At 31.3% G+C, this 24,960-nt stretch overlaps 1 protein-coding gene across 1 annotated transcript in view; it reads left to right on the top strand.

Moving 5' to 3' along the window:
• The window catches only part of LOC114332483 (solute carrier organic anion transporter family member 5A1-like), a 233,732-nt gene that overhangs the window by 190,486 nt on the left and 18,286 nt on the right, over positions 1-24,960 (top strand). The window contains exons 7-9 of the mRNA XM_028282280.2: positions 42-206; positions 11,088-11,450; positions 17,625-17,844. Coding sequence (XP_028138081.1) covers positions 42-206; positions 11,088-11,450; positions 17,625-17,844 — 748 coding nt within the window. The remainder of the gene's footprint in view (positions 1-41; positions 207-11,087; positions 11,451-17,624; positions 17,845-24,960) is intronic.

Genomic DNA, 24,960 nt, shown 5'->3' with positions numbered 1-24,960 from the left:
TTTCCTATGCAAATGTCTGCAAATAAATTTTTCTTTTCCAGATATTCCGAAGTCGATGTGGCGACTTGCCAGTAACCCAGTTTACATTGTAACGTGTTTAGGTGCCTGCATGGAACTTGTCATAGTATCTGGATTCGTTGTTTTTTTACCTAAGTATTTAGAAACTCAATTTAGTTTAGGAAAAAGCCAAGCAAGTGTTTTTACCGGTAAGTACTATCATTTTAACACTATTTTTCAGTTGCAGAAAATTGAGTCAACTGAGATTAACTAAATAGTCTAGGTGCCAAGGTTGCTTTACGGAGTTTCAGAATATATAATGAAATCCTAAAGTACGGAGGGCAAGATCTGACCACTGACAACTATTAAAATTAATCCAATAAATAATAGAACAAAACAGAATACCACAAGAATGGAGATCAAGCATCCTAATACCTCTCTTCAAAAAAATAAAATGAAATAATTATAACAGCAGAAAAACTACAAGGTTTTAGGTGGCAAGTTCAAGGGAAATCAAACCAGCATATTTATGTTTCGTTGACCACAAAACGGCATATGACTGGGTCAAGTTAATGAACGTTATGTATTTATTGTACTCCAGAGGAGTGCCTCTAGGAATAATTAAAACGATCCCGACGTTTTCTAGGAGGATAGGGAGATTGATATATTTATATAATAGAAAAAGTAGGAAAAAGGATACCAAATGAGAGAAAAACAACTAAAAATAATCTGCTATGCAGACGATGCAATACTAATCACTCAAAGTGAAGATCATGTACAACGTATGCTTCACCAATTTAATAAACTGCCAGAAAATTTAACATGTCCAGTTCCCCAAAAAATACAAAATGTATGGTTATAACAGCAAATTCAATACATAATATGTAAATTAGAGCTGGAGGGTCAAAGAATACAAGTGATGGAGTTTAAATATCTAAGCATCACACTCTCTAGCTACGGAAAGCTCGAAACAGAAGTGAAAGATCAAGTGAATAGAGCAAACAGAGCCGCAAGTTGCCTGAATAAAACAATATGGAAATATAAAAATATTGGAAAAGAAATAAAAGGCAGAATTTACAAAACAGTCGTCAAACCAATAATGACATATGCGACAGATACACGACCTGACACAGAAAGGACAAAAAGAATGCTAGAAAACAGCAGAGATGAAAACCCTTCGAAAAATCGATGGTAAGACACTATGGAATAGAGCTAGAAGTGCAGATATACGACATAGATGTAAGGTGGAGAACATTAATAACTGGGTAAGAAACAAAAGAGTAGAATAGAATGACCACATAAGCCGAATGACAATAAATAGGGTAGTAAGGACGGCGAGACAGGGTTCCCCAATAGGAAGACGATCAGTGGGAAGACCACGAAAACGATGGAATAACAACTTATTGGAGGCATATTGAAAAAACCAACTGTCATATCTACACAAAAAGAAGATGACGAAGCATTAATATAAATATTAATGAACAATCAAATCGTACTGTGATTTATGGCCTTGCGTATACTTATTCTGATGGTTATTAGTCCAGGGTAATAAGGTTTTTTCCATGACACTCGAACAGCCAGGATACTGAAGCGTTTTTTCGACAGGTAATACCTATGAGAACAAATTGTAACTATTTCCTGCGTAGGATCTGGTGGCCATTTTTACTTATAAACAATTAAGTGTCAAAAAATGGCATTTTCCCTTTTTTTTCAAATCAATGGAAAACAGTGAAACTTATGGTTTTTTTAGTACAAATATCTTTGAGATTATGGAAAAAGTTTTAAAATGACTTATTACACAGTTTGATATACTCATTTATTGTTAATATAATTGCGAAAAAAGGTCGGAATTGCAAAAAAAATTAATTTCGCAATATCTATTGTAAAAATTAGTGTACAGCAATTTTTGTCATATAAGGGTTCTTTGGTGCTTAATATGTGATAAAAATTCCAAAGCGATTCATTCAATTGTTTAAATTTTATTCAAATTCTTTATCCTAGAGAGCATTTTTTTTACAATAACATAAGTCAGAAAAAAATGACGTTAGAACCATTCCATAGGTGTCAAATGAAAGAGCATGAGCTATATTTTCAACTTGGTTTAAAAAAAGCGAATAAAAAATGCATTTATTAGTAATAAATAATTATGCAAAAGTATCGTAAATCTTTCCTTATAAACTTTTTATTTTGTTATATAAGAAATTATATACATTTATTACAATTTTTTATCAATTATGATATAAATAACATTACTAGGTAGTTGGCGCATTAAAACAGGGTAAAAAAGGGTAAGAAAGAGCATGAGCTATATTTTCAACTTGGTTTAAAAAAAGCGAATAAAAAATGCATTTATTAGTAATAAATAATTATGCAAAAGTATCGTAAATCTTTCCTTATAAACTTTTTATTTTGTTATATAAGAAATTATATACATTTATTACAATTTTTTATCAGTTATGATATAAATAACATTACTAGGTAGTTGGCGCACTAAAACAGGGTAAAAAAGTTAATTTTTTTGGAAAAAGTTATTCAAAAAGTTTATAAGGAAAGATTTACGATACTTTTGCATAATTATTTATTACTAACAAATGCATTTTTTATTCGCTTTTTTTAAACCAAGTTGAAAATATAGTTCATGCTCTTCCATTTGACACCTGTGGAATGGTTCTAACGTCATTTTTTCTGACTTATGTTAGTGCAAAAAAATGCTCACTGAGATAAACAATTCGAATAAAATTTAAACAATTGAATGAAACGCTTTGAAATTTGTATCACATATTAAGCACCAAAGAACCCTCATTTGGCAAAAATTTCAAACCTGTACACTAATTTTTACAGCAGTTATTGCGAAAATTTTTTTTTTTTTTTGCAATTCCGACCTTTTTTCGCAATTATATTAACAATAAATGAGTATATCAAACTTTGTAATATGTCATTTTAAAGCTTTTCCATATTCTCAAAGATATTTGTACTAAAAAAACCATAAGTTTCACTGTTTTCCATTGATTTGAAAAAAAAGGGAAAAATGCCATTTTTGACACTTAATTGTTTATAAATAAAAATGGCCGCCAGATCCTACGCAGGAAATAGTTACAATTTGTTCCTATAGGTATTACTTGTCGAAAAAACGCTTCAGTACCCTGGCTGCTCGAGTGTCACGAATAGGGTATATTTTTGTCTTATTACCCTGGCCTATATACCGTTGTAGGCGTTTGGCCCGTTTATGCGCGCGCAATTTAAAACTGCTTTAAGGCATTAAAAAATGTATTTGGACGTACCTACTTAATATCGGGTGTCCACTTATATTTTCCCCCATTTTAACTGCCTATAACTTCTAAACGGCTCAATATAGAAATATGCGGTTTTCGCTGAAATGCTTTATTTTAGTAAAAGTTTTGTCTTAATGGATTTAATTTTTTATATCGCTTTCAAATAAGAAAAAAAAATGGCGGATTTTTGAAAAAAACGTTGTTAACTTTTTTTTAATGGAACACCCAGTATATTTTTTTACAAATTGAAAGAAAGGTCATTGGCCAATCCAGCGATATAAAGTTTTTCAAAATCGGTTGTCAAATCACTGAGTAATTAATTTTTTAAATGAGAGGTGCAACGTGGATATCACATACCTAAATAACATGTATGTGATTTCCACATTGCATCTCTCATTTTAAAAATTAATTGCTCAGTCATTTGATAACCGATTTTAAAAATTTTTATATCGCTGGATAGGTAATTGATCATTTTTTCAAGTTACAAAAAAATATTCTGGGTATTTTAATAAAAAAAGTCAAAAACTTTTTTTTTCAAAATTCCGCCATTTTTTATTTAAAAGCGATATAAAAAATAATCATTTACCTATAAACTTGAAAAAACGATCATTTACCTATCCAGCAATTTAAACTTTTTTAAAATCGGTTGTCAAATGACTGAGCAATTAATTTTTAAAATGAGAGATGCAATGTGGAAATCACATACATGTTATTTAGGTATGTGATATCCACGTTGCACCTCTCATTTAAAAAATTAATTACTCAGTGATTTGACAACGGATTTTGAAAAACTTTATATCGCTGGATAGGTGAATGACCTTTATTTCAATTTGTAAAAAAATATACTGAGTGTTCCATTAAAAAAAAGTCAACAACGTTTTTTTCAAAAATCCGCCATTTTTTTTCGTATTTGAAAGCGATATAAAAAATTAAATCCATTCGGACAAAACTTTTACTAAAATAAAGCATTTCAGCGAAAACCGCATATTTCTATCTTGAGCCGTTTAGAAGTTATAGGCAGTTAAAATGGGGGAAAATATAAGTGGACACCCGGTATTATAAATATGTACATACAATACTTCGTCTTAGATCGTACATACAATACGACTACGTAACTTGCTTTGCTATTATCTAAAGTTTTAGTAGTCTGTCTTTTTTATAAAATAGCCGTTTTGTTATAGTTTTGTTTATTTATATTTTTTATATTTTTTTTATTATTTAATATTTCGATTATATTTAAGGTCGAGTTTTATGATTTTTCGTTTAATTTAAGCTATTATAATTTATATTAAGTTATTTTACTCAAAATGCATTCGAGTTACAAGTGAAAATCACTTAAATACCGTAATTTTGCAGTGCTTTTGCACTAATTCTGCAATATCTCCAGTTCTAAGTATTGGATCAAGGTTCATCATACATTTTGTAGGTTTTTGTTAAAGTGACAAAAATTGCATTTTGTAAAAATGATTTAAATTTTTTAGTTTACGAATTATAACATTTAAGCAATTAAATTGTTTATAACAAATTTCAGCAAAAAGCAAGTTTCAAATTCGAATTCAGCGGGTCAAATAATAATAGAGTAATATAGATTAATATGACCCGTATGGACGCCAATGGTAAATAAAATATTCTTAATTGTATTTCAAAAAATGCGCAATATCTACCACTTAAAACCTACCAAATTTCATTTGCATATCTCAACCGGTTTTAGAGCAATAAATAAATCGTCAGTTTGTAAGAATTAATTCAACATCCCGTATCTCGGAAACCAAGCATTTGCGGACATAGGTTTATCAAGCATAGGGTCATTATTTTTTCATGCAGAATTACCCCTTAAAGTGTGTCACACTTAGAAACACCCTGTATTGATAACGAACATGGCTAGTTGTTAAACTCCCTAACTCTTTTATTATCCAACCTAAGCGAATGAATAAAAAAACAGAATGTTAAGAAAACCTGGCACTATAGTTGGGTTTTAATTTCAATATTTTATAAAGGCTAGAATATTCTACAGGGTGTTGTGAAAATTGAGAAAACTCAGTTTGATTGGTACAACTGGTATACAATGAAAATTTACCTGTCTAGCAACAATATTATTACAGCGAATTTGTTAAAGAATAAGGCTACAGCATATTAGAACAATTATTTAATTCGGACAACAGGTTTACGAGATACGAGACATTAAAAATGACCTATTTTTTGGGGTGCCCGTGTTTCGTGCCGGTGAGTGTACATAAGAACATACTCTGAAACTCGTGGACTTTGATAGACCACGAAACAACCCTGGCCCTTGACTAAAAGGAACAAAAAACGGTCTTGTGTTTTTATGTTCTGTTTTATTATTGAACATGGATTTCCGTCAAGTTGCCGTCAATTCCATAAGTAGTATAAAGGAAAAAGTAATTTCTTCCTCTATAAAAATAGTATTAATGCAGAAAAAAGATGATGCGTGCTATTAATTAATTAGAGTACAGTAGTAAAATCTACTTTTAGCGTCGAATCTAAACTAGATTGTTCAAATTAAATACCATTGTCAATGTCACATCGTTTAAATCAAATTGGTACGTCAAAAACAAAATATTTGGAGCAAATAATCGATATTATGTTCGTGTTGAATTATTTACCAGGCAATTGTTAACGAAATTCATTGGCGTAGTTATTACTGTAGATATATGTGTCGTAGTTTCTTAGAGAATCTGCTTTTTAGCCAAGAAACCAGCTACTTAGGCTACGGCCAGACCAGCAACAATTTACAGCGCTGTAAGAGCAGTAAAATGAAGCGCGAAAAATGTGTCCTATCCTATGTTGCTATGTTGGTGCGCGATATTTTACAGCTCAGTCTGGCCTTCCAGTACACTCACCGTGGAACCCATTTTTCGCGCTTCATTTCACTGCTCTTACAGCGCTGTAAATTGTCGCTTGTCTGGCTGTAGCCTTAGAATAAGTAGCGCTACTACTAATAAAATTCAATGTCCCTGTCTCTCCTTCAGGGGCGGTTTCTCCATTGGTTCACTTGTGCAGTGAACACCCAATAAAAGTTAATTAAAATACAGTTTTTTTAAATCTCATAAATATTAAAATATTTTTTTTAATCTTATCTTCTTCTTTATGTGCCGTCTTCTACCGAAGGTTGGCGACCATCAAACGATAAGTTTCTCTGTTTTGTGCCGCATGTATTATGTTCGCAGCTTCTGGTATTTGAAACCATTCTCTCAAGTTTCTCAGCCAGGATTTCTTCTTCCTGCCCAAACCTCTTCTACCTTCAATCTTGCCTTCGACGATAAGCTGTAGCAGACTGTACTTATCATTACGGAACACATGGCCCAGGTATGACGCTTTCCTCCTTTTAACAGTTGTTAACAATTCCAACTCTTTACCCATTCGTCTCAATACCTCTGTGTTGGTCACTCTGTCTGTCCAAGGAATTCTCAGTATGCGTCGATACAGCCACATTTCTAGAGCCGCTAACTTCTTTATAGTTGCTGCTGTTAACGTCCACCCTTCTACTCCGTAAAGTAGCGTAGAGAGTACATAGCATTTTGTGGCGCGCCATCGGAGGTTAACGCTTAGGTTGCGGTTGCTTAAGAGCTTTCTCATTTTTTTGTTTTTTTCATTTTTTCATCTTATAGAATCATTAAATTAAAATATAACTTTATTTAGTAATCATATTTATTTGCTCTACGCCGCGCCGCTGGATGCACGTGACAAGTGCAGATACTTGTGCTCTGGTGCAGAATTCAAATTGAACCAGCCAGTACTAACCTACGCCTGTATTAGAAAGAGAAATCTTAAAATCGGTGACAAAGCATTTCGCCTATCTAAAACAGTAATGATTTGTGCAGTGCACCCAGAGACCAGTGGTGCGTTTCGGCAGAGAACGTTTCTGTGGTTTGGGTTCACAGTTTGGAATTTTCTGTTGTGGGTTCTAGTTAAATACGGTTAAATCTTAAATACAATATTAATAGTTTTATGATGGAGCCTTATTCAGTGGATTTTATAAAAAAAAATGCAAATCGTTTTGAAAATCGACTTCTTATAAAAAATAATGGTTAAATAAGTAAACTTGGTACAAGAATGTGCTATAAAAAACAAAAAGTTTAAACGTTGCTTTAAAGTTGAACAATCTAAAAAACTTCGTGGTTGTGCGGGTGTGATAAAGTACATTCTTTGTTTTGTTTTCCATCTTTAGTACTTTCGAAAAATAAAACTATTTCTTCAGAGTGGACAAAAACGGGCGTTCGGGATTTATCTCATTTATCGACAAAAATTAAAAAACACGGATCTTCCCAAATTCATTTAAAAAATGAAATGCAACTCTCAGATATTGGCAATATTGATGTTCGTCAATTATTAGATTCTGGGTATAGGAAATCAATATAAAATAGACTTTAACGACCAAGTTAAAAAAAATCGTTACATTTTATCCGGTCTTATCGATTGTGTAAAATTTTGTAATTAATTATAATTAAGATTTGGCGCAATGATACGAAATGACCGTTAAATTGAGACGAATCTATTTATGTAAGTTTTATTGAATTTGAGTGACATTATATATTCCATAAGATGTGTGCGGTGTCCTTTAGACAAAAAAGGGCGAGGCCCCAAAAATTTTTCGCCTGTGCCGCAATTGCCCGCGGCTTTTATTCACCGTGTCTATAATTACATTCCTTAATTGAACACCCATTTTAAATTACCACGAGCCGCCACTGCTCTCCTTTCTATAAAGCTGAAAAAGCCAGCTTTATAGACAATTTTGGAACGTTTTGGTGTATGAGATTGGGAAGAATCACGACGGGGAACTTAGAGGGCGAATGGGAACCAATACAAATAGCCATGAACTTAAGCGGCAGACTTTAGCATGGTGAAAAGAGAAAAAGAAAACAGGGAACAGTGGTTTGATGAGGACTGCAAAAGAATCCTAGCGCAGAGGAACAACACAAAAATGGACAATTTTAGAAGCAATACAGAATAAACAGAAAGGGCCTAGCCGGGTAAGATAATGAAAAATGCCACCAACTCGATTCTAATTCCATATAGGTCACAGTTTAGCACATATAGAGAAACTCACTTTCTGAAATTTTTAGCCCCCTAGGTGGTCATGTGACCCACCTAGAGCCTAATTAGGCTTTTTATGTTTTTATTTTTTATCTCGGCCGCATCGAGAGCTAGCGAAAAACTTAAATAAAAAAGTTGTAAGTTTCAAAAAGTTATTTCTGAAAAAAAAACTTAAATTTTTTGGCGGTAAATTCAAATTTTAGAACGATTTTAAAATTTTAAATAGATATAAAAAATAACTAAGACATTCGTTCTCACGAAAAAAAATTATAACGTGTATTTTTGCATAATATTTCACCCTGAATTTTTTCAGATTTTTAAAATTGGTGAAACGTACTTTTAAAAATAAAAAACCACATTTTTCCACAATAAAAACCACATAAAAAAGCACATTACAAAAGATGTAGTTAATTAATGTCATTGTATGGCATTGTAATTTCATGACAGTACGGTCTGGTAATTATCTTATAATTAATTTATTCCATGATTGATTATTACCCATTTATTTACAGGGTGTTCAAAATTTACAGTTTCATAATTATATTATTCAATGTGTCATAATATATGATGCTTATTTTAAATAGAACACCGTATATTAATAAATTATTATACTAAACAAAGGTTCCTCTTTTGAATGGTACATGGATGTTCTATAACTAGGAGTCATTTTGCGTAAACGGTAAATTGATTTTAAAAATATTTATTTTAGACTCACTCTCGATTTTTAAACCCATTATCTTGGCATAGTTGGTATAAACGAGTGTAGTTGTAAATAAAAATGTATACTTTTGGTTGCTGATTTGTAAAATATTTTTAAAATAAATTTATTTGTAAAATAAATTTTTTCATTTTTGAAAATAATTAAATACATAACGAAACAAAGAATTTTATTAAAACAAATACATAAATAATACAAAATGAACCACAACTTACTGTAAGTAAAAAATTATCAGTTATATACCTAATAAATGTTCAAAATGTTTGCTTTCTTGTGCAATATAACAAGCGATTTTATTTTCAAATGATTTACAGTGGAACCTCGATTATCCGTCTCTCCATTAACCGTCACCTCTGTTAACCGTCAGGGTCCGCACATAAGTTGTATTGATTACATAAGAAGAAATTTGAGTCATCAATTCATTTTTTTTAGCATTGCGATAAGGCAAACGAAATTCGCTGAAATGTACAATGCGGTAACAAATGAAGTTATGGCTGAATCAACTGTTTTGTTTTCGTTGCCTAAAGATGACTTAAAGGAATGGTTAATTTGTGATGAGGACGCAAACGGCTATCGATTGCTGATAGATGATGGAATCGTTGAAATGGCAAAACAGAGGCTGACGAAACAGCTTCAGAAGCTGATACAAACTTGGAATTTGACAGTGGCGATGTCGATGATGCTTTTGCAACTAAAAAAGATTTGCCTAAAAAGCTAGAGAAGCTGCATGGCACATGCAACCATTCATCGAGTGGTATTCTCGACAAGAAGAATGCAATAAAGTAGATTGCATGATTTTACGCCGATTAAAAAATTCAGCCCTTGCAAAATGTGAAGCATCAGTAAAACAAACAAAGATTTCAGAATATTTTAAACCAAATTCGACAATATTAACACGAACACAAATTCGTCTTATTGTATTATCAAACAAAACAAACAAATAAAATTTGAGAGTTGTATTATCAATTTTTAACTTTTTTTTTTGTTCTGTTAACCGTCTTTTCGATTATCCGTCATACCCTTGGTCCGGTGCCCTGACGGATAATCGAGGTTCTACTGTACTTACATTATTTAACATAGATGGTGTTATAGACGCAAAAGCGTTCGAAATTCTTAATTGCATATCATCTGGAGTAGTAGGAAGTGTAGCATAATATACAATTTTTTTAGTGCATATAACCCCATTTAAAAAATCCATCTTTGTCAATCCTGGTGACCTAGGTGGCTTTCGTAGATAGCGCGATTGTTCATTTCTAGGAACAATTAAATTTGAATATCATTCTGGGATGTTTATATTTTTGATAATTACCAGACCGTACTGTAATAAAATGGCAATGTCATAAAATGACATTAATTAACTACATCTTTTGTTTTAAAATCGATTTACAGATTAAGAATTTAAATAATTGCAAATTACGCAAAAACTATGAGACCTAGGTATAGGACATTCATACATCATTCGAAAGAGGTAAATCTGTTTAGTATAATTATTTATTAATATACATGGTGTTCCATTTAAAATAAGCGTAATATGACATATTAAATAATCCAATAATGAAACTGTAAATTTTGAACACTCTGTAAATAAAAGCGTAATAATCAATAATGGAATACATTCAACCAGTATCCAACTATTTAAATGTAAAAGTAATTTTTTTATAATTTCTTAAATAACTTGAGAATAAGCCTTCTTCTAAAACTTCAAATTTTAAGAAAAGTTAACGTAACTCCGAACACTCTGTACATAGGTATAGGGAAGCCTTATGAAACTATACCTTACTTTTTGCGGATAATTAAAAAATGCAATAAAATACAGGGTGTTCCATAAGAAAAAAATATAACTTTGATACGCCGCCATTTATTGGGACACCCTGTATATTTCAAAATAATTTTAAAATGTAGCTTTTATCAACTTACAAACTATTCATTTAAAATTTTTTACAAATCTTTTACCATTTCGCTGTAATCTTCCGTCCCGTTAGTGGTGACTCACCCTGTATATTTAACGTTTATATTTATATTAACTGATTGTTTTTGTATTCTAGGATCTATTGCAATTCCTGGTGCTTGCATAGGAATATTTATGGGCGGAGTAATCTTAAAGAAGATGGAACTCCGACCAAAGGGAGCTGTGCAATTCGTTCTTATATCAAATGCAATTTGTTTACTGTGTTACGGACTTCTATTCTTCCTAGGGTGTGATAATTTAAAGATGGCTGGTACAACGATACCATACTTCAACAGTACACAACCATTTCAAGTCAATTTAACTTCATCTTGTAATTTTGGTTGTGAGTGTAGTATAAACGACGTCGAACCTGTCTGTGGGAATAACGGATTGACATATTTTAGCCCGTGTCATGCTGGTTGTACTTCCATATTAAGTACAAACTATACCAATTGTGCCTGTAAGTATATAGAATAATAGTATATTATTCAACGAGCATGTAATGATGGCTATTACTCACGATGATGAACTTTGCGACACGAGCCTACGGCTCGTGTCGTAATTCATCAGAGTGAGTAATAGCCATTACATGCGAGTAGAATACTATACTTTTTCTACGACCTTTTTTTATTTAAATTAGTAAAAAATTTAATTATCAGCTACTCGAGATTTAAATTATAATAATTTACAAGAATACCTAAATGCTATTTACGCCTAGTACGTGGCTGAATAATTGGTTGCCTACTATTACCAAATTATTATTTATTGTAAAAATACAACTAGAAATAGTCAATATAAGTTCTATTCGTTTCCGAAAAATTATAAGTTTAAATTTGTACCTACTGTCAATTAATCTAATAAATAGGAAATGGCTGTTGTTGTTGTCGGTGGACGTATTTCAATAGTTGTATTGTATATTTACATTTAACTATATATAATATAATAATGGTGCATTCCATGTCAAATCACTCAGGCAAAAAATTTTGGATCTCCGATTTGCCTGAAAATTGGTATATAGCTTCTGCGGGACGTAAGAATAAGATATTTAAGGTCAAAAAATCTTCTTCTTTTTTTTTCTCAAAAAAAATCTTTTTGTTTATTTAAACAAATTTGCATTTTCTGTCGTAAAGTATCAATGAAAAACATAATATTTTAATAGAAAGGACTCAAAAATGTCATTATATGGCATTATAACAAGTTATTTTGAATCAAAACAAGTTTTTAATCAAATTTTATAGTGTAAAAAACGTTAAAATACCGTTTTTTACGTTTTCCTCCATTCCCAAAATGCATCATCATCGATTTGGCTGAAAATTTGCCCACAGATAGCCAAAAGATAGGACTTTAAGTGGTTAGAAGGATTTGAATTATATTACAATACCGAAAAAGTTACATGCAGTAATATCAGACTCAAAAGTATATATTAGTCCAGTCGGGATAGCATTTGACCTTGAATGCCGAGCTGCCCAAAATTTTATTTTTCTGATCTTTAGGGGAGTCAATAGTAGCCTAAATTTAAAATCACGAATGAATTCTTCCGTTACGTTAGCCGCCATCTTGATTTTAAAGGAGAACCTGTTTTGCTCAATATCTCCTCCATTTTTAACTTTTCGACAAAAATGGTAGGAACTGAAATTGTTCCAAATAAATCGTATTTACAATTATTACAATTTCTTTTTAACAATTTTTGTCGTGAGGTCGATATTTTCGAGTTAATTGTACTTACAGTAGACGCCTATATTTTTGACTATAATATTGCATGTAACTTTTTTTGTATTGTAATATAATTCAAATCCTTCTCACCACTTAAAGTCCTATGTTTTGTCTATCTGTGGGCAAATTTTCAGCCAAATCGATTATAATGTATTGTGGGAATGGAGAAAAATGTAAAAAACGGTATTTTACCGTTTTCTACACTATAAAATTTGATCAAAAGCGTGTTTTGAATCAAAGTAACTTGTTATAATGCCATATAATGACATTTTTAAGTCCCTTCTATTAAAATATGTATTATGTTTTCCATTGATACTTTACGATAGAAAATGCAAATTTGTATAAATAAACACCAAATCACTGTAAAATCGCATAAAATAACATTTTGGGAAAAAAAGAAGAAGAAGATTTTTTGACCTTAAATACAGTTGAGTCCGCGAGTCTTTACCCGTGCGTCATTAATACCTGGCGAGATAAAACACATACGTTTTATCTAGCATCATTCTCTTCCACGCATGAAACTCATGACAAACCAGCTGACGTTTGTTATTAAGTAAAAACACATGTTATTTTTATGAACCATCTAGACTACATTGAAAAGAGATAGCTACAAAAAAGACGATTCGGTATGTTTTCATATTTTAAGCACAATTTGTTTGACGTTTCTGCTTTGTTTAATTTTGTGGCTGTCAGTCAGTTGAATTTTTTGCGGTTTTTGTCGAATTTTTGCGTTTTAAAGTTTCTTTATATTACACAAACAGTTGTTTTCACAACTAATTTTATATTGGGCTGTGAAATTTTAAGGTAAATAATTATATTTTGGCAATTAATATTTAAAATATACAAAGCTAACGACATTCACACAGTAAAGAAATGACTGTGTTTAGATTTCCGTCAAAGTGCATAAAATAACAAAAATAAAATATGTTATTGAATTTTTTTATAAATTGTTTATTTATTTATTAATCAATAATAATAAAATAATTTATTAAGCTACTTCAAATGCAGCTGTAATTCTGCACAAAAATTTTGAAGCAAAACTTACATTTGACATTCTATATATTTGATAACGTCAAATTTTATAATAAAAGCCGTAATCGAAACAGTAGCCACTTTCTGTCAGTTGTTGTTGCGTGAAATAGATTTCCGACTTATTTCGTATGCTTTAAATGATGACGCACGGGTAAAGACTCGCGGACTCAACTGTATCTGATTTTTACGTCCCGCAGAAGCTATATACCAATTTTCAGACAAATCGGAGGTCCAAAATTTTTTTTGCTCCAAAATTGAGTGATTTGAAATGGAATGACGCTAATATAACTATACATAATATGTTATAACATATTTAACACAATATAACTTGAAAAATAAACACAATATTAGTTATAAATTCCAATTAACATAAACAAAATGAGCTAATGTTACTGTCACTAAAATAAATGATAAACGTCAAAATTTTTAGTAAACAAGATAGATCTACCTAAACGTAAAAAATATACTGACATTGTTACAGTTAAAATTTGTTTAAAAATTTTTCGAAGTTAATTATTGATATAAATTACAATAATTATTGTATTAAATAAAAAAATTTAAGTAATTTTATTTGCAGTTTATATACGATTAATATTAAAAGTAGCATGCGTCACTTGAATCTGACTTCAGCCCGTGAGTAATGACCCGTGAGTAACTTCAGCCTGTGAGTAATGAATTATTACTCACGGGTACAGTAATGGGTGCTATTATCTGTGAAAAAGTAGCGAATAATGAGCATGTTATTAAACGGTCGTAGAAAAAAGCTATTATTATTATTAAAATAAAGGGATCATTCCATAAAACAGGCAAATCCCTTGTTGATAGAATTTTACACATTGAAGAATAGCACCCCACTGAGTTGAATATTAATGACTCTCTCAGTTTGCTTGCAGAACTTTACACTCATTGAAAATATTTAATTATCTCTAAGCGTGTGCTCACTACGGAGACCAAAGGATTGTATCCTCGCTCCGTGGCAGTGGCGTGCGGTGACTTTTTCTAAAGGGGAAGCGATTCAATAAGGATATAAAAATATTTTCTTAAGGGTTGAGGGTCGAGCCACTTCCCACATGATAACACTCTGATGCGCTATAGGGGCTCTCTATCAGCAAAGTGCTTATGTGAGACGTCCTGGGTACAAGGAGTCACACACTAAATCCTAGCCCGATCAATGCGTGAGGCACTCTATTGCCGCTATTTCTAGTGACTATAGTGACCTATCATTGATCTGGCCTTAAGTCCTCGCTCTGGGCTTCGTTTCCTAAAGAAGAGATCTATTTAAATGTTTTTTTTTTAATTCCAAGGCATTTTCCACAACACACAACTTTCAACAATATGACACTTATTTATACTTGAGCTCTATTCTCCTATCAACTTCTGATAATTGTTGAATTCGGTCTTTTTCAATGGACTTGTAAAGTCTGTCTTCGCTTGTTGGATTTCTTGTAAAACTTTTAATGCATTTTAATACTGAAAAACTTCGTTCAACTGATGCACTTGTGACTGGGATAGTTTGTAGTAATTCACACAACTTGGACACTTCACACAGGGACTTTTTTAAACCAGTAGTTATAAGAAATACCCAGATTTCTGAGTATATCTTTATCACTAATGTGAGTTGTTTCATAAACAACACTTAACTTATAATGCAAAGCTGGCATATCAAAATATTTTCATTATTTAATCGTAGTGAAATAAATTCCTCTGTGGGAAATTTTGATGAATTATAATTGGAAATATTAAATAAGAATATATTATACAGGGTGTCCCGAAAAGATTGGTCATAAATTATACCACAGATTCTGGGGTCAAGACTAGGTTGATTGAACCGCACTTACCTATATACAATAGTGCACACAAAATAAGCTACAGCCCTTTGAAGTTACAAAATGAGAATCGATTTTTTTTCATATATCGAAAACTCTTACGAGATTTTTTAATGAAAACGGACATGTGGCAACATATGGTAGCAACATCTTAAAAAAAAATTAAAGTGAAATTTGTGCACCCCATAAAAATTTTATGGGGGTTTTGTTCCCTTAAAGCCCCCCAAACTTTTGCGTACGTTCCAATTAAATTATTATTGTGGCACCATTAGTTAAACACAATATTTGTAAAACTTTTTAGCCTCTTAGTACTTTTTCGATAAGCCAGTGTTTATCGAGATATTTTAAATATTTGTCGAATCCACCACATATTTGTATATGGTTAAGTACCATTATAGCGACCTGTTAATAATCTGAACATTTATTTATAATTTACATTTTTAGGTATATTTTGAAAAAGAAGCCACATCTCGATAAAAGGTGCCTTATCAAAAAAATACTAAGGAGCAAAAAAGTTTTAAAAATACTGTTTTAACTAATGGTACCACAATAATAGTTTAATTAGAACGTACACAGACATTTGGGGTGTTTAAAGGAACAAAACCACCTTAAAATTTTTATGTAAACATATTAAAAAAGAAGCCGCATTTCGATAAAAACGGGCTTATCGACAAAATACTAAGAGGCAAAAAAGTTTTAAAAACGTTGTCTTTAACTGGTACCACAATAATGAATTAATTGGAACGTACGCAAAAGTTTGGGGGGGTTTAAGGGAACAAAGCCCCCATAAAATTTTTATGGGGTGCACAAATTTTACTTCAGTTTTTTTTAAGATGTTGCTACCATAAGAGTGCCACATGTCCGTTTTCACTAAAAAATCTCTAATAGTTTTCGATATATGAAAAAAAATCGATTTTCATTTTGTAACTTCAAAGGGCTGTAACTTTTTTTATGTGCACTATTGTATATAGGTAAGTGCGGTTCAATCAACCTAGTTCTGACCCCAGAATCTGTGGTATAATTTATGACCAATCTTTTCGGGACACCCTGTATAATTCTACAAATTTTAATTCGTTAAAATTTTGAAAGCGAAAATTCATTTTTTGTAGAATGTTATCAAAAGGTCTCTCTGTTGTCGACATTATCAATCTTCATTCTTTTTCTTTCATGTTCAAACACCATATTTTCAGTTTTATCACAAATATTTTTAAACTGCTCTCGTTTTTTAATTATCGTATTAATAAAGTCATCAATTTGTCTTATACAAAATGCAATGTCGATTGACTTCATCTGTAAAATGTCAAATAAAAGATCAGTAAAAGGAAAAATCTCTGCAAAAAATTTAAATCGAAATATTCTTTAAGCGAATGTATGTACCTAAGCAGACTAAGCACCCCTTAGAAGCAGTAACAGTCAGAGCATCCCACTCTTGGAAGGCGATCGAACAATCGCTTCTGCAGGGTACCAAAATTCGCGCGACTGGTGGGTGCGGTCATTGAACCCTGACCAATTTTTATACGGGACAACTGCATGACAAGCGGCGATTTTGAGATGCGCTTCTCTCAGGGGTGGACCGAATAGTTGAATTGTGTGCATAGTGCATATTGAGTTCCTTCCTATGCGATTAATTTTTAATATTTTTCAATGCCTATTGCCTAGGTAATAATATGTAGATTACTGGGATTGGGGAAAATTTTTGATAATTAAATATTAGTTAATAATATATTTTGTTATATCGAAGTATATAATAGGGAAGCGGTGCTTCCCCCGCTTCCATGGACCGCACGCCTCTGCTCCGTGGTATTTATTTTCGTGAATTCTCGCATTTAAAATAAATACATTATTTTATATGCGAGAATTCACGAATATAAATACCAGAGAGCGAGGGTCGGAGCGAGGATACAATCCTTTGGTCTCCGTAGTGAGCGCACCCTTTTATTGCTTTGAAACCAAAATGTGAACACGTGAACAGTTTCTGCTTCTTAATACGTTCACAGTAATCTTAGTTACATAAATCAAAAGAATCTGATGCAGCCAAATAAATAATACTATATCCTTTTTAGGTATACATGGAAATGTGACAATGAAAGACGGTGTAACTTCGTCCATTAGCATCGCTTCCCAGTTAGAAAGCGAATACGCGGAAGTCACCGTCGTGCCTGTTGCAACTTCAGGTCCATGTAATTCTTCTTGTCATACCATATATCCATTTTTGATATTATTATTCTTTATGACATTTATTGTGGCAGTCACGCAGATGCCTCTACTCATGATAGTGTTAAGGTAAGTTTAATATGCTAAAAAAAATATATCCTCTAACCCTCTATTGTAATAAGACACAAGAATAAATCAAAGTAGGCCAGCCTATAATTAGTCTAGGCGCCAGAGGGGTCACCGTGTCCTTTTCAATTCTGATGGACAAACTCAACGGTTTCGTATGGATTTTTGGCTGCTGATTACGAATTTCGAGGGTGGATTTCGATCCGAGTGGTCAAAAAATTGTTACATATTAGCAATTTAATTGTTTATAAGGCTCTGGCTCATAAACTAAAAGAGATATTTGACAAAAAAATGTTTCAAATAAAATTAGTTCCTTAATAAAAAACGAAGAAAAAAACGTTTACTAAACTTAAATCGAACAATTAGAACTCAAGATATTGTAAAATTAGAGCACAATGCAAATTGCAAATTAAGTATTTTTCGAAGCTTTATCGATCGTAACTCGGCTTCTACGCATGCAAATGAGCCTTAGAAGGTATCATTTTAAAGCTTAATTAATAGGATTCCAAACAAAGGTTGCTAAATTACTTTATCTCCATTTGTTTTAAAGTTATACCCGTTTGAAGTAACAATTTTCTTAAAAAATTGTACATTAATTTGTTTATAAGGGTTTCAAGCAAATTTGAGCTATAAACATTTATACTTTAATTAACAATAATGATAGAAGAACTCAAAAGGAAAAATTTAAGCTTATGAAAATGTTCGTAAGTTTATTTTTCGCCATCGATATTTTAATGCCTTCAAGATCAGATTTCGTACCACTATGTATCTGTAAAAATTGCTCTAAGAACTTATGCAGGTGTAAAAAAGCTAAGATTCCCTGTATAGCTGGATGCAGATGCATAAAAGAAAATGTTTGTAAAAATAGTGTTAATAAATAATAGCAACTTATTTTTTAGTTATATTTCTGAAATATTAGTTTTTAATGTTTTTTTTTCTCATTTGGTAAAAAACTAGAAGACACAGTAAATAGAATGAAAGGTGATACGAGGTACAGTATTATGATTTAATTGTAAGAATTATATGATAAAATTTTATTAGGATCTTCTAAAATGAAAAATGAAGATAATGTATAATATGTATATATACATAGAAATTATAATTTGCATCGAGAAGTTAGCGCGTGAGCCGATCTTGCGCCTTAGAGGGCGCTATTAAAATATCGATATCTTGGCCAAAAATAAACTTACGAACATTTTCGTAAGCCCAAAATGTTGCTTTTGAGTTCTTCTATCATTATTGTTAATTAAAGTATAAATGTTTGTAGCTCAAATTTGCTTGAAACCCTTATAAACAAATTATTGTACAATTTTTAAGAAAATTATAAGTTTAAACGGGTACAACTTTAAAACAAATGAAGATAAAGTAATTGAACGCACTTTGTTTGGAATCTTATTAACTAAGCTTTAAAATGAGACCTTCTAAGGCTCATTTGCATGCGTGGAAGCCAAGTTACGATCGAAAAAGCTTTGAAAAATACTTATTTTGCAATTTGCATTGTGCACTAATTTTACAATATCTTGAGTTCTAATTGTTGGATTTAAGTTTAGTAAACGTTTTTTTCTTAGTTTTTTATTAAAGAACAAATTTTTAATGTTGTTCTGAAGCTATTTCCTTGTGGCATTTTTATAATCAACTATTTTTAATGGGAATAAGCCACAATTTTACCAAAAAAATGATTTTATTAACGTTTCGAAGCCCAAAAAAAATTTACCAAAAAAAAAGATGGTAAAATTGTGGCTTATTCCCATTAAAAATAGTTGAGAACAAATTTTATTTGAAACATTTTTTTATCTCTTTTAGTTTATGAGCCAGAGCCTTATAAACAATTAAATTGTTTATAACAATTTTTTGACCACTCGGATCAAAATCCACCCTCAAAATTCGTAATCAGCAGCCAAAAATCCACAAGAAACCGTTGATTTTGTCCATCAGAATTGAAAAGAACACGGTGACCTCTATTTGGCGCCAGACTAAATTAGATAAATGGAAGAAACATCATTAACAATCATTGATTAAGTGTAACAAAACACTGCTTGTAACGAAAAATAACGAAATTTATTAGTTTTTACATAAAATGTACGTTTAAATTAAAATAAACAAGCAAGCAGTTACTACTGATAGACAAAAAATGGCAAATGATACCGTAAAATAAGAAAAACCAGCATATTAGAAGAAAAAATAAAGTTAACACAAAGCATAGAGGAAGGTATTGAGGATAACTGGAAGAGAATCAAAATCATATCAAAGAACTTTCAGGAAACAAGCATCATCATCATCAGTGGCATCACGGCTAGTTATGAGCCAAAGCCTTCTTCAGAACAATCCTATATTCACCCATGTATCTGGCAATTCTTCTCCGTGCACTAACTCCTGTACATTTCAAATTGTCTTTTAAGTTGTCTTGATACCTAAGATGACATACCTAAGTATCAAGACTAAGTAATAATTCCAAAGTACTTTAAACGAATTACAAGTTCAAAGCCAGTGTCAGCTTTAAGAGAAAGATAATGGTACCGAAGAAGTAAGTCTCTGGATGACCATTGTTAAACAGGACGAAGACAATCACACTTCCCTGGAAAACGTTAAAAAGAGTCAAGAGAAAGATAGTGACTTAAAAGTCATACGAGAATGGCTTAAAAATGGAGTAAGACCTATTTGGCAGGAAATAACCATATACAGTGAAACTATAAAGGCGTACTGGGCTCAATGGGAATCTCTGTATCTTTTCAATGGTCTATTATATCGGAAGTAGGGAAGTCCCGATGGAGTACGTACAGTTAAACAATTGGTACTGCCAAAATCACACATTAAAAGTGTTGCAAGAGCTTAGCAGTGTTCTGCCATCCTCAATTAAAACGCGGTATCTACAAAAAAATTGAAAATCGAGTTTTTGCTATATGTGGTTTCCTTCTGACCTTATTTATGCTTCTGCAATGTCTGAAAGCCGTATTATTTTATTTACTACCAAAATAAACAAATTGGAATATGCCGTATATGCTAAATTTCAATAGTTGCTTAATTAAAATGCGGTATCTACAGAGTACTCAACTAAAAAGCGGTATGTGCTAGCGATTATCATGTACTTGCCGCGTTTTAATTGAGCAATATGCATTTACCGCGTTTTTATCGAGACTCGTGTTGCGACCTCATATTTTGAACATTTATGACATGTAGGTATTTTGCGTATACAGGGTGAGTCACCACTAACGGGACGGAAGATTACAGCGAAATGGTAAAAGATTTGAAAAACATTTTAAATTAATAGTTTGTAAGTTGATAAAAGCTACATTTTAAAATTATTTTGAAATATACAGGGTGTCCCAATAAATAGCGGCGTGTCAAAGTTATATTTTTTCTTATGGATTACCCTGTATTTTATTGCATTTTTTAATTGTCCCCAAAAAATAAGGTATAGTTTCGTAAGGCTTCCCTATACCTATGTACAGTGTTCTGAGTTATGTTGACTTTTCTTAAAATGTAAAGTTTTAAAAGAAGGCTTATTCTTAAGTTATTTAAGAAATTATAAAAATATTACTTTTACATATAAATTGTTGGATATTGGTTGAATGTAATCCATGATTAATTATTACACATTTATATACAGGGTGTTCAAAATTTACAGTTTCATTATTGAAGTATTCAATGTGTCATATGATGCTTATTTTAAATGGAACACCATGTATATTAATAAATAATTATACTTAACAAATGTACCTCTTTCGAATGGTATATAGATGTCCTATACCTAGGTCTCATAGTTCTTGCGTAATTTACAATTATTTAAATTATTAATCTGTAAATCGATTTTAAAACAAAAGATGAAGTTAATTAATGTCATTGTATGACATTGTCATTGTATGACAATACGGTCTGGTAATTATCTTATAAGTAATGCATTCCATGATTGATTATTACACATTTATTTACAGGGTGTTCAAAATTTACAGTTTCATTATTGGATTATTCAATGTAGCATAATATGATGGTTATTTTATTAGAACACCATGTATATTAATCAATGATTATACTAAAAACAGGTTTCTCTTTCTAATGGTATATAGATGTTCTATAACTAGGAGGCATAGTTTTTGCGTAATTTACAATTTTCTTAAACAATACATCGATTTTAAAAATATTTATAGTCACTCTCGATTTTTAAACCCATCATCTTGGCATAGTTTTTATAGAGTGTAGTTGTAAATAAATATGTAGGTATATTTTTATTTGCTGATTTGTAAAATAAATTTTTTCGTTATTGAAAATAACTAAATACATAACGAAACATATAGAATCTTGATAAAACAAATACATAAATAATACAAAATGAACCACAACTTAGTATAAGTAAAAAATTATCAGTTATGTAATACATGCTCAAAATGTTTATACAACAAGCGATTTTAAATGATTTGTTTATATTATTTAGCATAGCTGGTGTTATAGACGCAAACGCATTCGAAATTCTTAATTTCATAAAAATATCATCTGAAGTAGTAGAGTAGGAAGTGTAGCATTTACAATGTTTTTAATATAACCCCATTTAAAAAAATTCGTTTTGGTCAATCCTGGTGACCTAGGTGGCCAAATATAGGTATGGACCGAATCTATCTATCCATTTAGTTCTAAATTGTATGTTGAGGTTGTTCTTAACATCACGTCAAAAATAAGCTGGAACTCTGTCGTCCAATTGGAGCCACATGTTTGTTCGCACGCTAAGTGGAAGGTTTTAAGATGGATCCAAAAAACTTGTTTTAAGAAATTTAAAAAAGTTGCTCCATTCCGATTTTCGTCAAAAAAAAAATGGGTCGATAACGTATTCGCTCAGAATACTGCCCCAAACATTAACACTTCATCGATGTTGGCGATGAACAGTAAAATGTTTGTTTACTGTATCATAATAAAATGAAAGCTATGTCTATTAAATAGACGATTATTATGAAAAGTAGGTAGATTCGTCTGTACACAATACATTTAAAAAAAAATCAGGATCTTCTCCAAATTCTAAAGTCTATAAACGAAAGTTAAACGTTCCTGTTCTGTCTAATGCTGGTGTAGTTGAGTTTTATACGGATGATAGTGGCTTTTCTTATGTATTCTACATACACTCGTTTGACTGATTTCCAATTGACTCGAAATTTTTCACGTACATACTAGTATTTGGGTTTTCCGTAACAGAAAGCAGGACATCAAGTTCGTTGACGTCATCAAAAATAAATGGTTTATTTTTATTTAACTTTTCGTACCTATGCAACATTACCAGTAGCACGGAATCTATCGAGAAATCTCTCAAAAACGTCCTTTTTTGGTGTCTTCTATCAGGATACTACTAAGAGACAATTTTAAAAATATTCCCCAATGCAAAGTAGCATGTCTACTCTTTCATAGATAGCGTGATTATTCATTTTTAGGAACAATTAAATTTGAATGTAAAAGTCATTTTTAAGTAAAAAAAAATTGAATATCATACACGGATGTTTATAGTTTTGATAATTACCAGACCGTACTGTTATAAACTGACAATGTCATCATACAATGACATTAATTAACTTTATCTTTTGTTTTAAAATCGATTTACAGATTAAGAATTTAAATAATTGTAAATTACGCAAAAACTATGACACCTAGCTATAGGACATCCATATACCATTCGAAAGAGGTAAATTTGTTTAGTATAATTATTTATTAATATACATGGTATTCCATTTAAAATAAGCATCATATGACACATTGAATACTCCAATAATGAAACTGTAAATTTTGAACACCCTGTAGACAAATGTGTAATAATTAATCATGGAATACATTCAACCAATATCCAACTATTTAGATGTAAAAGTAATGTTTTTATAATTTCTTAAATAACTTGAGAATAAGCCTTCTTTTAAAACTTTACATTTTAAGAAAAGTCAACATAACTCAGAACACTGTACATAGGTATAGGGAAGCCTTATGAAACTATACCTTATTTTTTGCGGACAATTAAAAAATGTAATAAAATACAGGGTGTTCCATAAGAAAAAATATAACTTTGATACGCCGCCATTTATTGGGACACCCTGTATATTTCAAAATAATTTTAAAATATAGCTTTTATCAACTTACAAGCTATTCAATTTAAATTTTTTTGAAATCTTGTACCATTTCGCTGTAAACTTCCGTCCCGTTAGTGGTGACTCACCCTGTATAATAAACAATTATAAGCTATTTATTTTCCTTTTTTGGTAACTATTCTTCCTTGTAAAAATCCTATTTGTAAGTAAAATGCAGATATCGCACTCTTTCTGATTCAGTAATATGTCCGCTGCTCAATTAAAACGCGGTATATGACTTTTTATTTACAGCTTTGATAAAAACATGATTTTTTTAAGAATATATTTTTAAATAATGTTCAACTATCATTAGAACATGTTTTGCGTTAAAAAGTTATCAAAACATATAGAGTATAGAGTACTGAGAAAAAACTTTGAGAGCCGATTTCTCGGTTTTAAGTTGGCTGCACATACCGCGTTTTATTTGAGGACGGCAGTGTTCCTGGGGGACATTTTGGAGTTAAAAGAACACTTGCCAGAGTTCGAGGCAGATTTTACTGGACCAATTATTGCCGAGATATAAAAGATTGGTGTAAGAAATGCGATTTATGTAACGGTAGAAAAGGTCCTAGAACAAGAAGTCGTGGTAAAATGGCACAATATCTTTACGGAGAGCCTTTTAAACGACTGGCTGTGAATATTCTCGGTCCACTTCCGATAACAGAGAGGAGAAACAAGTACTTTCTAACCAATCAACCCTTGATGAAAAAGAAGTATTAAAATTCTAGAATGGTAAAGATGTCATCTAAAAATCACGAAATGTCTAGTAAAGTCTGAAACGTCAGAAAATGTATAGAAGCACAATTCAAAATATTCGAAAACTCTCACAATTCGAAATAGTAGCATTCGAGTTGTTGAATAGTAAAGTTGTCATTGAGTACTAAGTATTGTAATATTGTTGCTGTTTAAATAAACTAATTTTAAAGAAGTGCAACATGTATGTACGTATGCTTTATAGACTACCGGAAAGCATTTGACAGAGCTAAACACGACAAATTAATAACTCTAATGCAAGAAATTGGAATGG

The sequence above is a fragment of the Diabrotica virgifera genome, chromosome 10 (assembly GCF_917563875.1).
Source record: "Diabrotica virgifera virgifera chromosome 10, PGI_DIABVI_V3a".
NCBI classification, from domain to species: domain Eukaryota; kingdom Metazoa; phylum Arthropoda; class Insecta; order Coleoptera; family Chrysomelidae; genus Diabrotica; species Diabrotica virgifera.
This window is presented reverse-complemented; position numbering and strand designations above follow the sequence as displayed.